Genomic DNA, 17,585 nt, shown 5'->3' on the forward strand with positions numbered 1-17,585 from the left:
GCATGCAATGAAACTACAGTGTAGTAAATTTAAAACAAATTAGAGAAATTTGTCTTCACCCAATGCAGAAGGCAAAAGTAGAGACTAATAGACGATTCACCACTGGAGACGTGAGTCCAACAGTCTTTATTATATCAGAGATAACGACCCGACACAGGCCTTGTTTCGACGCTAAAAAGCGTCTGCATCAGGGGTCAATAAATACACTATAAATCAAAACATATAACATATAAATAATGCCAATAAAAACATATATGCACATCCATATAGAGATATGAAAATTCAATAGACAATGCGTAATTAAACTCTGGAATGCGTTGCCGGAGAACGTGGTGAAGGCGGTTAGCTTGGCACAGTTTAAAAAGGGGTTAGACAGTTTCCTAAAAGACAAGTCCATAAACCACTACTAAATGGACTTGGGGAAAAAACCACAATTCCAGGAATAACATGTATAAATGTTTGTACATTTGGGAAGCTTGCCAGGTGCCCTTGGCCTGGATTGGCCGCTGTCGTGGACAGGATGCTGGGCTCGATGGACCCTTGGTCTTTTCCTAGTGTGGCATTACTTATGTACTTATGTACTTACTTTTAGCACATGATAAAATTAGTGCGTGCTAAATGCTAGAGAAACCTATATATTCCTATGGATGTCTCTAGGGTTAGTGCGTGCTAATGTTTAGTGCACACTAAAAATGTTAGTGCACCTATAGCGCAGCTTAGTCAACAGGGTCCTTTATTTTTTAGCGAGTTGGTAGCATGCAGATGTCAAAATAATCACAAGACGCCTCAACACACCCCTCAGTACACCATTTTAAGCTGTGATAAGCACACATTAGTGCTTATCACAAGCTTAATAAAAGGGCCCCTAGGTTTATACTTGAGGCAATGGAGAGTTAAATTACCTGCTCAAGATCACAAGCAGCATTAGTGGGATTTGAACTGGTCTTCTCTGGATCTCAGCTTACTACTTTAACTATTACACTACTTTTAAAAATAGCAAGTAGAATGATGTCAACACACGAAAATTGATCTAAAACATTGTTAATATATTTCTATTGAATAGTACATCACATGTTCAATACAAGATACAAATACTCTAATGGGCATACAAAAAATAAACCAAATATATGAAACCCCCAATTATAGCTAAAGTCTACATCAGTTAAAATCTTTAGAAATGAACAAACTCTGAAGAAACAATATGCCATTAGCTAGGGAAGACATTCAATGGTGTAAATCCACAGTCCCTAAAGCATGCTACCGTTTATATTAATAAGTAACAATATATAATATAAATATATTAAAATGTTATTTTTTCATTGATGAAATAGGTTGCATTTACTATTGGAATTATTGTGTGGTGCTATTGCGGCAGCCTCTTTTGGTTTGCTTTTATAAAATAAGCTTAAAATATGAACCTTTTTGGAAATTTGATATAAACACTTTATTACAAAATTACGCCCACCCAAAAAACAAACAAACCACAGACAGGGGTAATATTCAAAGGGAAGGGATTTTTCTGGGTAAATAGGCATTTAGCACCAGAAAAATAAACTTTTGAAAAGTTCACACATTGGTCCATCACAGAAGTAGAAAAGAAATGGCTGGGAAGGTACAAATCACACATGTAGGTTTCACCTTAGAAGCTCCATACATGCTTCCACAGATATATTTTGTAACTGCTACCTTGATGCAGATACAACATACCTGGGTACTTTTGTATACGTGGAGGGTAATTTTATTGCAGAATACCTAGGTAAATTAGCCACATAGTTTGTTTATTTATTTATTTGTTACATTTGTATCCCACATTTTCCCCACCTATTTGCAGGCTCAATTTTTGTCTATTTTATAAAGACACATGGGGTATGTTTACTGAAGTGTTGTAAGGTTTTGCACTTACTCACCTTAACTTCAAAACCTAAGGTTCAGTAAGTGCAAAGCCTGTGTGGAAAATGCAGGGGGCATGCCCTGCCATCTGCCCCACATTTACCACACAAGCGCTGTATTACATGCAGCACCAGATAGCGTGGGAGTTCTATCAGGCACTGTATATAACTCCATGCCAGCAAGCTGAAACACTCTGCCAAGGTGGCACATAGCTGCCCCCCAATAATGAAGTCCCCCCAACCAATCCCCTCCAAACATCCACTCACATCCACCAACAAAAATGACCATCCCCAACTTGATTCATAATTTCAGACACTCCCTCCCAATCCCTTTGAACAAAGATGACCCCAAGCCAATCATTCCCCTCCCAATAAGATTTTCTCCTTATATGGAAGGATAACCCCAACTGATAGTACCGGAGTAGGTCTCAGGGGTTATCAGGGGGCTCCACAGTGATGGGGGGGGGGGGGAGAATCAGGTAGGGATCAGGTTGATGGTTTCTCGTTAGTGGGCCTGTGTGGATAAGGGCATCATGATTGCAGTTGGGGGTCTTCTTTGTTCAGGGGAGAGGAGGAGGGTCTTGGGTAAGAGGGATCTTGATGTCAGGGAGGATCAGGAGATGAAAATATAATGTTCAAAGTACTTGAGTGGTGGCATCATGCTTGTCAGGAGGCTGATGGGGGATACAAAAAGAGGAGCAGGCACAGGCAGTAGCATTATCGTCCTCTTGTGGTAGCATATTTGCAGCAGTGCTATGGACAGTCATGCCCGATGTGTTAGCTGTTCTTGATGGCCACTCCTCCGCTCCACCCTGTCATGCCTAATCTACACCCCTTCTAGTGTTAAGCAGCTAGTGCAGGGTTTTTACCTCACTGGCTGGTTTAATATGTGTTAGCCATTAATGCAGGTTTCCACTAATGTTTAACACTCTGTAAAACCCATGCTAGATACTTAATGCAGCTTAGTAAATATGCCCCCCAGATACCTACAGGGCACATTTTCAAAAGAGAAAAATGTTCAAAAAGTGGCAGAAATCTGCATTTAGTCATTTTTCTCACAATAACGTCCAAATTGGTATTTTCAAAACCAATTTTTAGACATTTTCTATGAAGTCCATAGAAGTGCATTCAAATCACAAGGGGGCATGTCAGGGGCATGTTAAGAGTGGGATCTGGGTGTTGCTAACACATCCAGGGCTATAAGTTGGACGTTTTGAAGTGACCTAAATGACCAAACGACCACTTCAGGGAATCAGGGATGACCTCCCCTTATTCCTCCAGTGATCACTAAACCCCTCCTGCCCCAAAAAATGTAATTAAAAACCTACCAGTCTCTATGCCAGCCTTAGATGTTATATTCAGGTCCATTAGAGCAGTGTGCAGGTGCCTGGAGTAGTCTAGTAGTGGGTGCAGTGTACTGTAGACAGGTGGACCCAGGCTCATACCTCCCCCTACCTATTACACTTATGGTGGAAACTGTAAGCCCTCTATAACTCACCAGAAACCCACTTCACCCACATATAGGTGCCCCCTTCACCCATAAGGGTTATTGTAGTGGTGTACAGTTGGGGGTAGTGGGTTTTGGGTGGTTTTGAGGGGCTCAGCAGACAAGATAAGGGAGCAGCAGTGAGATGTGTACCTGGGCGCATTTATTTCAAGTCCAGTGCAGTGCCCTCTATGGTGTCCCATTGCTTTCCTGGGATGTCTGTGTGGCCAGTCTACTAAGAATGCTGGCTCCTCCTACCTCCCAATTGCTTGATTTTGTGCACTTTTCACTTGGACATTTTTTTTCAAAAATGGACCAAAAAGATAATGCACAGAGCACAAAAACATCTAGCAAATAGCCATTAAAAAAAAACATAGACTATTTCTGTTTTGAAAATGGCTATATTCCCCACTTGAATTTTGGACGTTTTTAGTAAAACATCAAAAGTTGGACTTAGATGTCATATCGAAAATGCCCCTCCACGTATCTTTATAAAATACATGCACAAATTCTGCAAAAATAGTGCCTAGATTGAAGGCATGGATATTATACCTACTTGAGAGCAGCCACAAAGTCCAATGATTGCACATATTTAATAGAAACGCAACTCTGCCCACAGTCCACGCAAACTCCACCTCTCAACATGCCTACTGTACAAGTACACATCAAGTAGACGCATACTTTTAGGCATGACCTAATTTTATCAGAGGCTTTTATACATGTAAATCAGCATTTTATGCATGAAAAAAAATCTATAAAATTACATCCATATTGTGCACACTTGTCACATTTTCAAAGATATACCTCTATATGGAAGTTCCCCTGGAAAATGTCCTTGTGATTGCATGGGCAGTTTCATCATTGCTTTTCCAATTTTTAACCTTGTACAGTCTGCCATGTTCATATTCTGCAATAATACAAAACTGAACAACATGATTTTACATTTCTTCTGTCTATGTTTTATGATCTTTTCTACATAGACATTCATTCATAGGTGCTAGCTCCATAAATACCACAGGAGTGCATGGGTATCCCAATATCCATCTGTTACCATTGTCCCCTCCTCACTTTCTCCTCTCCACTATCTTAGTTGACACATGGTATCAGGGAGATGCTTGGACAGCCACAGCCCCAATTAGGTGGGCATCTGGTCACTGAGGTGTATCTTCTGTTTAATAATGCTCCTCTTTGTTTTCTTCTTTTCATTCGTAGATCATTTTTGTTTACACTTTTCTGACTATGAGTTCTTTTAAACAGCAAGTCTAATCCTATTTTAACAGGCTTAAAAGTCAGTAAAATCTGAGTCACAATCGTTTTTGATCTCAAGCGTCCCTAAGCAGCCAGATGATTGGTTGTTCAACAGAGCTTTTACAGAGCTCATGTTCCTGCACATATCTTCTGTTCTGGGGACATCCAAATGACTTTCTCAGACAATGATAAAATTTCTTCATAAACCAGTCATCAGGGGCCATCCAGAGCAGAGCATCTTGTGTTACCCGTGGCCCATAAAATCTCTACAGTCAATTTCAAGCCAGAACAAATGCCATAGCAAGTAGCTACTCAGGAGGGTTGGGTGAATATTTAAAATACTATTCTGAATTTCAAAAATCTGTCTTTGGGAGGCCACATAACAGTGAGTAGGCTGTTAATGAATGTTTAATGAGGCATTTGGGGCCGAGCTGGCTCAGAGTTGTGGAATGTATTATCAGCCTTATTAAAATATGCATAAGCTTCATTATCCTTTTTTTTAGACATGTGAAGTCACTTTTCTGATGTTGATCCCCTACAGAAAAGAGCAAAAGAAACTCAAAGCATATACTCAGTGAATACTATCAGCTTGAACAACAGGCAAGAATCCCAAACTGCTAACAAACATTCATGCACCACACTGTTTCATTGAACTACACTCGGAAAATGTATTTGGACTGTTTTTATAGAAAATGCTAGGTAAGAAACAATAGCAAGACACGTATACAAAACTTGTTCTTTACAGACTAAACCAAACACCTGCAAGCAATACAGTACAATGATCTGCTAGCCTGCAGGGTTAGAATAAGCGAAAACATTAGAAAAATACCTTCTCTCTCTCTCGCTCACTGAATCAGTTTTTGTTCTGCTTCACAGAATGGTAAGGCAGAACATTGCTAGTATGCTGTCAAAGCATTGACCATTTTTAGGTAATTCTTACAATCCTATCACGGCCTCTTAAAAAAAATGTTAATATGCTATTACAAGTCAGCAGAGATAGAACCCTGGGGTACTGGAGAATCATCAGTCACATATAAAGGTTTGAGTTATGTCCCTTCTAGTCTTCAGGATTTCTCAGAGATTAGGGCCCTACTTCTGTATCAGGGGTTCTCAATCCAGTCCTTGAGACACACAGAAGGCATGCAGGTTTTTAGGATATCCATAATGAATATGCATGAGATAGATTTGCATGCACTACCTCCATAGCTTTTGAAGGTAAACCTTCTTCAGATTGGAAATAAAAAATATTTGCATGTCATTTCTGATCTGAAGAAGAAGGGTTACCTTCAAAAGCTAATCAAAAAATGTGTTAGTTCAGTAAAAAAGGTATCATCTTATTTTCTTTTCTCTGTTTTGATTTATTTCTATTTATTACTTGCTAGATATTTGTAACCTGGCTTGGCCTCTGTGGGGAAACAGGATGCTGGGCTAGATGGACCTTTGCATTACAATGTATGGTAATTCTTATGCTGATGTGCTTTTAAGGGACATTTCCTGCCTATTATTTATCCATTGTTCAACCTGTTCCATGTAAGCTGTCAGTAAGGCAATTACCATGTGTTAACTGCGAAAGTGCTGTGTTAAATGCTGTATTAGCAACTAATGTAGCTTAGTAAATAGGCTCGGATATGTTCATTAATGTTAGAACCTCTCTCAAAGATTAATTTTTTAAACAAAAGATAGTATTTAAAATATTTGCCTTACAAATAGGTAATCAGCAATGTTCTCAACTTGAGTTACTCTACCCACAGATTGTTAAAACTATTGTTTATTGTGCGAAGTCTAAAGAAACAGGGATTTCAGATTGTTTTAGCTGTGAACCTTCCAATATTATTTGCTTCCAGTAAGAAGATATATAAATAAGGAGATCTAAATTAGAAAAGTTGTAGATTTATAAATTAAAGAAAAAATGTAGTTACAAATATGTAGGGAGAGCTAAATAATGCTTTGAATTAAAATAAAGATGCAATAACTGTTCTAACAAGGAATATATAATTCAATCATGCATTATGTTTAGTACATGTGGTCATATTTAGTCTCTGTGTTTTCATGCAAAACAATTACTTTTTCAAATGAAAGTATTTAATGATACACTTCAACTGTTTTTACAATAAAACATGTATATTTAATAATGAACATTATTTTGTTCTGATTGATAGCTGATGTGAGGATCATGTACTCGTGATGGATTTATGATGTAGGGGACATTTGTCTTCAAAATGCCCTACTTAGTAACATGTATGTAGGGTCAATCTACTAAGGATTTTTTCCATAGACACTGATTCTCACTGTTCCCAGATATGTGAAGGGCAATTCTATAACAAGGTGCCTATATTTACATGACACTTGTTCATGGAAATGTACAGAATACTGTCACTTTCAAGCACTTACTTGCTGACCTCCAGATTCTATAACTGGCGTACACATTTCCATGTACAAAATTACATGCTATCCTGAGATGCATGCACAACTAAATTGGCTAATGAGACAATTGGGCGCTAACAATCAATTATTGGTGTTAATTTGCACCTTGCTATGCACTATTCTATAAATATCCACAAGCAAATCATAGCGCACAACTCAAAAGGGGGGGTGTGACCATGGGAGGGGCATGAACAAGTCTGGGGAGTTCACTGAATACCAGGAATCTGCACCTAAATTACATGTCAGGAGTTGCAACAGGTTTCAGTTAGTGCACAGCCTTGTGCCCAAAGTTTAGTGTGGAAATTGGCCCTAAGCGCTATACTATAAATGGCGTGCAACTCAGAGCACCATTTATGGAATAGCAGTCTGCACGGATTTTTTGTGGCTCCATTTTTTTGATGACACTAGCCTTAAGGGACAGCAAAGTATCTAAGCACTATTCTGTAAGGGGCCCTTTTACTAAAGGGTTGCACATGGCAACCTGGAAATACCACTGGCCCAATGCAGGTTCTGGGGTTGTTCCACCTCCAGTGTGCATAATTTCCAGTACTAGTGGAAACATTTTAAAAATATTTCTGCAAGGGGTTACCTTGCGGTAATCGGGCACCATCGCGCGCTGCCTAGTTACCACCGGATTAGTGCGGGAGCTCTTACTGCCACTTCATTGGGTGATGGTAAGTGTTCCCACCCAAAATGGCCATGCAGCAAGTGCAAACCTACCTTAAGGTCATTTCTTTTTTTGGCTTTTTTTACCCACTGCAGTAAAAGGGGCCCTGGTGCACAGCAAAAATGTCCGTCACCGCTAGAGCAGTGCCCCTTTTACTGCGGTAAAAGTGTCCCCTAAGGACTTGTGTAAGTGGCAAAGAGCTTAAATGCAATGGGGTGTTTATATGAGAAGGCATTGGTGAGGATGCCACATTCCCAACATACAAAATGATGTCAGGTATTTATTTATTTTAAATGGTTTGATATACCACCAGATCACACATGTTGCTGCAAGGCAGTTTATCATCTGTGGAACCAGTTGCCAGAGAAGAGGTGAGAGGAGAAGCAGGGCCTGTCATTACAGGGCTGGCAGGTGATGAGGACTAGTTGAGGGCAAATATAAAGCTGTACATAAGGATCCCACTTTGATTCACCAAGCCATTGCTAAGTGAACAGGGACCAAGGTGGTAGACACCAATTAGAAGTATTAATGATAGAGAGAGCTATTGAGTTCAGGATGGAGAACAGTTTGTAAAGTTTGTTAACCTCATCTACTATTATCTTAGAGAAATAAAAATGATTACAGTAGATTACACAAAAGGAATCAAGAGTTGAAGGAGAACACTTTTTTCCCCCCAGTCACTCAGCTCAGCAAACTTTCCACTTTAGAAGCTGCAACTCTAGGTGAAATCAAAGAGCTTGTCTCCACTGATGGGTAGTTTGTCAGGGAATAGGTGCAGACTTGTCTAGAATATCTGAGAATGAGGACTTAAATGAGGACAGATTAGAACCCAGGGAGAAGGCAGGGGAGTTTGAAATGGTAGAAATCGGTTGTGCCAAATCATCAGGGCTGATTTGGAAAGGGGCCGAGAAGAAAGTTGATATGAGATTGGGGTGACAAAAGGAAGACTTACAGGGAGGGAGAATGTAAGTACCGGGCGCTCAGAAGAAGACACAGGAAACTTGAAAATAGCAGATGGTTGAAGAGATGTGGATGAGCAAGAAAAGATGAGATCTAATGAATTACCTTTATTGTGAGTAGGGGATGTGTCTTTTTGCATGTGGCCCACAGAACAGCAAAAATAAATGAAATCCTGAGAAGTTGAGCAAGGGGGTAGATTAAAGTCACCCAGGACAATAAGAGGGGAACAGGCCAGTGATCAATTAGCCACCATGGAGGAAAGAGAATGCGAAGGTGGGGGCAAATGATAAATCAGTACCTAAAAAAAAAGATGTTGGCTATTCAAAATTTAAAACTCACATATCAGAGAAAGCTAAGGTTCTGTAAGCCCAGGGAGATCCTAATGGCATAAGAAGGCAACTCCACCACCATGATGAGCAGGGAGACAGCAGAAGGAAATGTTTGAGGGTGAAAGAGGCTGTGTCACCAGGCCAAAACCAATTTTCTATAATACAGAGTATTTGGAGGGCATGGGTAAAGATGAGATTGCAGATTAAGGATCCCTTGTGACATGTAGAACATGAGTTCAGTAGGCCAACTTTGAGTGAAGATGATACATATCAAAGTAAGGATTTGTCGAGGAATGTGTCAGTTCATAAAGGTATCTAAAAGCGACTAATGTCTTACTTAAATGTTGAGAAGAGTCAAAGCAGCATCCACAAACACTGGGAATTACTGTTTCAAAAAGAATTATAGGAGCCATATAAGAGTGGCATTAGTGTGCTGGAAAATATGTGTGCACATAGAGAGAACAGAAGCAAGGTCTTGTTTGCGTACCTTCGACACATGGATGCACAGTGCAAGTGCCCTTAGGGATGCCTGGTTAATGCAGTGATCTGGAAGTGACATATCTGTGATCGGGAGGCAACAGGGATATAAGAACCAGGGACACAGAATGAATGGCTTGATTGGGAGGGAGCAGGGACATGGGGAACCAGGAACATAGACTGGACAGCTAGCCGGACCATGATTGGGAGGAAGCAAGAACCTGGGAAACCAGCAACATAGAAAGGACAGGCAGTTGGATCTTGATTGGAAGGCATCAGAGATATGAGAACTAGGAACCAAACAGGTAGGTAATCGAGTCATGAGCAATATGCAGCAGGGGTGGGTGACCTAGAAACACAAAACAGGAAGGTAATCAGACCTTAAACACGAGGCAGCAGGGATATAAGAACCAGGGACACAGAATGAATGGCTTGATTGGGAGGGAGCAGGGACATGGGGAACCAGGAACAACGGGCAAGTAATTATAACGATTAGGAAGCAAGGGACATGGTAAATCAGGAACACAGAGAAGGCAGGTAATCAGACCTGTAGAGGGAGAGAGAAGAGCCACAGCGAGTTCAGGTAGGTCAAAATCAAAACTAAACAAGTTGTGGTTCTCAAACCGGGTCCTGCAGGCACCCCAGCCAGTCAGGTTTTCAGGATATCCATAATGAATATTCAAGAGAGAGGTTTGCGTGCAGTGGAGGCAGTGCATGCAAATCTCTCTCATGAATATTCATTGTGGATATCCTGAAAACCTGACTGGCTGGGGTGCCTAAAGAACCAGGTTTGGGAGCCACTGTATGTCCCTTCTGCATTTACATGACTGCAGGATTGTCAGATCTATGGCTGGTGTAACTGCAGTTTCGAACACAACAAAAATGGGGTGGAGAGGGCCCAATGTCAAGAGATCAGTCGCCACACGCAAGGGTAAGATGCTCCAAAAAAAACTTTTATTTGGACCCTTGCATGTGGTGACTGATCTCTTGACATTGGTCCCTCTCCACCCCATTTTTGTTGTGTCCGATTGCTGTGGAGAGTGTGAACCCCGCTCTGTTTCTCTGTAACTGCAGTTTCGTACATTTAGCGCACATCAATGCTGGGTTAAGCTAGTATTCTAAAATGGGTACAGAGATGCCGTTTCAGAATAGGATCTCCCTATGCGGCATTAAGGCACCTAAATGGAGGTGCCCACTTATAGAATTGCCCTCATAATGCCTATTATAAGCATGACCAACTCAGGCCCCTGTAATCATCAGAGCATACATTTTGTTCTGTAAGAACTCTTTCCCATGCTATGTCTATGGAAAATCTCTCTACTGGGTAAGGCCTTATTTTTGCTGTATGTTATAAAAATAATAGTCTCTTTTCTGCCAAATTCATCACCTACATAAATGCGACCATCTCTGAGAAAACATGTCTAAAGTCAGCAGAAACAAAAATTATAATAATGTGGTTTTAATTAATTCTATTAAATCAAACAATTTGTAATACAACAGTCCAAATCCTATCCCATATGAAGAAAAACATTTAAAAAGTTACAGAAGTTCAAACATGTGACTGCTTAGTAATTTTTGAGAAATGGAGTACTGAGTTCAGAATGGATCTGGGACATTAGTCATGTTTTCCCAGAGATGGCCACAAATGTCTTAGATATTTAGCCCATTAACATTGTTCTGTGCTAGAAAAAAAGCGAATGAAGCCAGTGCAGAAGTTATGGGATGGCGGAAGAGTTATCAATGTGGGCTACCTTTAAGATATGTTATTTTACTGTTAACCCCACTTATTAAAAACTAAGGGATACTTTTAATAAGCTGCGGTAAGTGTTAGCGCATCCTTACCACACCTTAAAATGGTTTACTGTGTGACTTGTTCAGGCATCCTGCAGAATGTTTCAAATTGGCGTGCGCTAAACGCATTAAAAAAAAATACTTTTTAAATTTTTGTTGGAGGGGTATGTCAGGAGACAGAGAGTAGATGTTCCTTTGCTAATCAGTTAGGGGCCTTCTACTAAGCTGCAGTAAAAGGGGGCCTGTGCTAGCGTCAGTGCATGTTTTTGATGCACACTGAGACCCCCTTTTACAGCAGCGGATAAAAGGCTGTCCATTTTTTGAAAAAAAAAAATAGCTGTGTGGTTAGTGAACCACTGACCACACGGCCATTTCAGTGGAGAATCCTTACTGCCATGAGATGGTGGAAAGGACTCCCGAACTAACCCAGCAGAAACGGGCAGCATGCAGCACTGCCTGATTACCGCCAGTTAAGTTCCAGCACTAGAAAAATCAGAAAAATTCCAGTTGCACTGGAAATGGCACATGCTGGAGGTGGGAACTACTGCTGGGCTCCAGCCCATGGTGGGCTTAGCATGCTTTAGTAAAAGAGCCCCTTAGTGCATCAGCATTACCGTGCACTAACCCCCTAATTCAATAAAAGTTGCCAACAATTGTGCCCCCCTCCCAAATTTGAGTGCACACCCAATTTGCACTCACAATTTAATTGAATAATGAGCCAATTAGTGCCAATAATTGGCTTTTTAACTATCAATTATTTGTGCAAATTGGTATCAATTAAGATATATGCATGTACATTTAGGCACATGATCTATGCATAAATTTTATGTATTTCCTGATAAAGGGGGCATGGAAATGGACTGGTCATGGGTGGTTCGGGGCGGACTGTGGGCATGGTTACGCGCACGATTATAGAATAAGAAGGTACTGTGCATAAATTTAGGTGGGGCATTTGGAGCACATTTTCTTTGTTGCAAATGGACATGCCTAAATTTGTGTGTGACCCCCTGGACTTAAGCTCTATTCTACAGACCTTGCCTAACTTTAGGTACAGCTTAGAGAATAGCGCTTAAGCATTTTTTCAGCACCAAGTTTTTAGGTGCAATTCATAGAATTCATCCCTAACTGGTTCATACAGGATTACCGCATGAGCCTTTACTGCCTACTAAATAGGTGTCGGTAAGTGCTCACGTAGTAATTCTTTTGAATGGCTATGGGCTAATGGCCATTAATTGAAAAAATAGGAAATCGGCCATTTTCTGGCTGCAGTAAAAATGGCCTTAGTGCACAGGAAAAACCTGCCTATGTGCACTCTAAGGCCACTTTGTACCACAGCTTAGTAAAAGGTCCCCTTAGACTTACTGCATAAAATTGAACCTCTGCTAAATTAACACGAGTTAGTAGTACAATAACACATCTTATTAGTAGCCTATGTTGATAACTATGCCCCATAGTCATCTCATTTGTTTTTCTTTTTGCCTTCCTTGGGATTTTGCAGAATATAGGCCATTAGATTTATTATTTGGAAAATAAATGCCAGTTGACTGCCACTCTTTTCCTATATGAATTTAGACAGTATGATTTACTGCTAGATTTACTAACATGCATTAACATGCTTAATGTGTGTTATTAACTAGGTTCCATTGATTAGAAATGGTCCTGTATTAAAATAACACGTTAAGCGTGTTAGCCCGTACAGTAAGCAGTAGCACATATTGGTAACACAGTTAAAGTCCTCAAAATGCTATAAAATTATCCTTTAGAAAATCAGGGATACTAATACTCTGAGAGTATGTCTCCAAATATTATTTACACTGCACTGAAATTAACATTAAAAACGTATGCTACTATTAGTAGTTTCTTAAAAAAAAAACATTGAGCATAATAACATTGTTCCTGAGAGAATCTATTTGTTTAATGTTCTACTGACATCGGTCTTAAGTGTAGTAAAAAAATAGCAAATTTTTAAAAAATTGTATACATTTTACCATTAAGCTCCAGGTCTATTTAGGGACATATTGCATGAGAGAGTAATGTAACGTTTGAGAAATGTCTACGCACAAGCTTTCATAAACCTTTATTCTGTCTTTAGAATTTGGAATGATGGGAGATCATACAGTTAAAAGTCAGCGACCACGATCTGTTCATGAGAAAAGGGTCCCTCAGGAGCAAGGTGATGCTGCTAAATTTATGGCACAAACTGGTAATACATTAGTTACATTTTTTCTACTTGCTGTTATTAATTCTAGCAAAACCACTGCATGCCTCCATAATCCTCTGCATATCTGTCAGTTTTTCTAAGCTGATATTTTTATTTACTTTTTTTCAACCATTTCTTTTTTTCCCCCCACCAGTTAAAGTCCATAAATACAGTAGCTGAGAACTGGTTAGAACACATAAACATGCATTGTGACCGTGGATAATGAGGCATTGACTGTAGTGTGGACATGGGTTTCTTTAACAATGACATTAATTCAGAAAAGCACAGCATATCTTGAAAACATACTTATTATGGATGGTTAAATTGGAATAAATCAATTTTTTTTGCAAAGAATATTGATTTTGTTTCTATTCAGCAATGTTAAGGAAACCCATTAGTATTTCTCATATAAATGAGTTTACTATATGCCTTTGATCATTTCTCATTACTGTTTTTCTTCAAGAATACATTCATATTGCATGTATTGTATAATTAGAGATACTGGGCAATTTTAACACATAACTAGCTACATTAATTAATTAAATTTAACTATTGCAAAAATAAATAAATAAATAAATAAATTTACATTCTCTGATTCTAGTGTTTGATGCCTACAAAGTAATAAGTAGATATTGTTTGGATGTGAAAAGTATTGCAGAGAGAAATGAAAGCAGTGAAGAGATGTTGAATCACAGGTCTGGGAAAGATGTCTGCATCAGAGTCATTTATATTGTTTTCGCTTTAACAACATACTAACACACTATTTGAGTCACTTAGAAATATACGTTAAGCACAAAATGGTAGCTTAGCTTTACCTCCTGAAGCTCAAAGAGGAAATTTCAGTTTGCTCTGAATTTCTCTGTTCACCATGGAACCTATTTCTACTTTAGCTTTTTTGTATCCATTCTCCTGTTGGTGTAGATTGTTTTCTGCTCAAATGAGGGACAATTCTATAAATAAAGCACTCACATGTGTCAAACGCACATGCAAATTATTAGAATACTGTCATATACATGCACGTGTACACATACACATGTAAATGCCAAAAAAAAATTACTAAAGAGCTATTCTATAAATACATGTGTAATGCCCCCTCTGGGTTTGGGGGAAACCTGACAGGAGCCCCTGGGATCATCTCTGTTAGTCACCTATATATACATGCCTCTACCTGAAGAAAAACGGACCTGGTTGGTAGGGTTTCCCTTTCTTTCCCTCAGAAAACTGAAACAAAACCTATGTGAATTCAACTCTTAAAATCTCTCACACCTCTCTCATCTGTGTTCTGCCCTCGCTGAAAGTTTCCACAGAACCCCCCTCCCTCCAAGGAGTAGGGAAAACATTCACTGATATTGGCCTTCATCAGAAAGCTCCTCCCCTTTCTCCATAGCACCAGTTGTCATGGAGAAGGGAAATTGATACATTTGCTGGCAGCCTGTTCTAGTCACACACCTGTCATCATCAAAAACTGTCAGAGAAAATCTCACAGATCAAAATGGCAGTCTGATTAACACACAAATCATATTCTATCAAAATCCAGTTTATAATTGGATTATACTGTTGGGGGGTCTTTTACTAAAGCCTAGCTCGAGTTATCTGCAGCAGATCCCAAAGAAATAAAATGGGCCCTGCTGCAGATAACTCGAGCTAAGCGTTAGTAAAATACCCCTTGTGTGTCTTGAATTGCGCACATTTGACAGGTAGGAGTACAGAGTCTAGGTGGAGCATGGGAAGGACTCACATTTATGTGCATGACATAGAATACTATGGGCCCTGATTACTAAGCCACGCTGTAGGCACACAAACTTTTTAGCGTGCGCTAATGCTAGAGACATCCACAGGAATATAATGGGTGTCTCTACGTTAGTGCATGCTACGTTTTAGTGCACACTTAAAATTTTGTGCACCTATAGCGCAGCTTAGTAAACAGGGCCCTATGAGTTAAACTTGCATCTCTGGCATTTAGGTACGTAATTATACCAGCTCCATGGCTGGCATAACTGGTTGAGCCTAACCACATACCCTGTTATTATAAAAGAAAGTAGGTGCTTGCTTTCATTTATAGAATAGACTCCTAATACACACCCTTGAGGCACCTAAATAATGTTAAAGAATTGCTCTCATGATTTCCATATCATTGTCATTACATCATTGGACAAATGTAACAGACCCTACCTGCAGCTAGGCCAGGAATGCTCCTAACTCATAAATGCCAGACCCAGTAGTAGGTAAGCCAGCAATATTTTCTGGCTATAGTTGCATCAGATGAAACAAACTTCTTGATCAGAGCATACAGTAAACTGTATTTCATATCGAAAAAAGATAGTGATTGAGCTTATAGTGCAGGGGTAGGCAATCTCAGTCCTCGAGAGCCATGACACAATCAGGTTTTCAAGATTTCCACAATACTACTACTACTACTACTATTTAACATTTTTATAGCGCTACAAGGCATATGCATGAGAAAGCTATTGCTTCAATTGTTTTCAAATCAATCTCATGCATATTCATTGTGGAAGTCTTAAAAACCCGACTAAGTTGTGGCACTCAAAGTCCATGGTTGCCCACCCCAGGTATAGTGGATAGATTTCTTCCTTTCTATTTAACATATATGGTGTCAAATCACATCATAAAGGGGACAAATTTAGCTCAAACAAACTAAAACTCTGCACACAAGGGAAGCTGGTTTTACTCTGGTTGGGTGAACAAGAAATCCCAACAATGATGGCCTATATATACCCTATGTTAGAGCTTAAGAACATAAATGTTGCCACACTGGAGTAGACCAAAGGTCCATCAAGCCTACTATCCTGTTTCCAACAATGGTCAATCCAGGTCATGTACCCAGCAAGATCCCAGAACAAGTAAAACAGATTTCATGTTACTTATCCTAGAAATAAGCAGTGTATTTTCCATAGTCCAGGCTTATGGACTTTTCTTTTATGAAGTGATCCAATTCTTTTTAAAACCCTGCTAAGCTAACTGCTTTGGCCACATTCTCTGGCAATGAATTCCAGAATTTAATTACATGTTGAGTGAAGAAACATTTTCTCGGGTTTGTTTTAAATTTACTACTTAGTAGCTTCATCGCATGCCCCTTAGTCCTAGTAATTTTGGAAAGAGTAAACAAGTGATTTACATCTACCCATTCGACTCCACTCAGTATTTTATACACCTCTATCATATCTCATCTCAGCTGTCTCCTCTCAAAGCTGAAGGGCCCTAGCCACTTTTGCCTTTCCTCATAGGGAAGTTATCCCTTACCCCCTTTATCTTTCTCGCTGCCCTTCTCTGTACCTTTTCTAATTCCAGTATATCTTTTTTGAGATACGCTGACCATAATTGCAAATAATATTTGAAATGCATTCACACCATGGAGTGATACATAGGCATTATAACATTCTCATTTTTGTTTTCCATTTCTTTCCTAATAATCCCTAACATTCTCTTTGCTTTTTTAGCCACTGCTGCACACTAAAGAAAGGGTTTTAATGCAATGGTTCCCAAACTTTCTGAGGTCACATCGCCCCTAGGCTACACATTTCCTCTCTGTCACCGTTGCTGCTGTCGCTGCCGATGGTACCAAGTCCTACTTTCCATCCAGCTTCTGCCCACCTTCTCTGTCTCCTCCATCCAGCTTCTGTCCAACTTCACTTCTCCTTTCATCCAGCTTCTGTCCACCTTCTCTCCCCTTCAACCCAGCTTCTTTTTACCTTTCCTCTGCCTTCCATCCAGCTTCTGCCCACCTTCTCTCCCTCTTCCATCCAGCTTCTGCCCACCTCTCCCCCTTCCATCCAGCTTCTTCCCACATTCTCTCCCTCCTTCCATACAACTTCTGCCCACCTTCTCTCCCACCCCCCTGTCCAGCCTCTGTCCCCTCTCCCCTTCCACTAATCTTCAGTCCTCTTTCTCTCCCCTCTTCCATCCAGCCTATATCCCCTGTTTCCCCCTCACAATACAGTTTCTGCCTCCTCTATACCCTCTCCACACCCCTCCCGCTGCTGCTTCCCTAGACCAGCAGCAGGAGCAGCAGCAGCAGCAGCAACAAAGCAAGCTTAAAAGTGTCCCCCACTCACCTTAATAGGGAACTAACCTTCGTGTTCCGGATTGCAGGGTG

At 40.0% G+C, this 17,585-nt stretch overlaps 1 protein-coding gene across 1 annotated transcript in view; it reads left to right on the forward strand.

The window, feature by feature from the left end:
- Nucleotides 1-17,585, forward strand: part of ADGRB3 (adhesion G protein-coupled receptor B3) — a 1,672,438-nt gene that overhangs the window by 492,619 nt on the left and 1,162,234 nt on the right. The window contains exon 2 of the mRNA XM_030199002.1: nucleotides 13,364-13,474. Within this exon, the coding sequence (XP_030054862.1) occupies nucleotides 13,364-13,474 (111 nt within the window). The remainder of the gene's footprint in view (nucleotides 1-13,363; nucleotides 13,475-17,585) is intronic.

The sequence above is a fragment of the Microcaecilia unicolor genome, chromosome 3, assembly GCF_901765095.1.
Source record: "Microcaecilia unicolor chromosome 3, aMicUni1.1, whole genome shotgun sequence".
Taxonomy (NCBI): domain Eukaryota; kingdom Metazoa; phylum Chordata; class Amphibia; order Gymnophiona; family Siphonopidae; genus Microcaecilia; species Microcaecilia unicolor.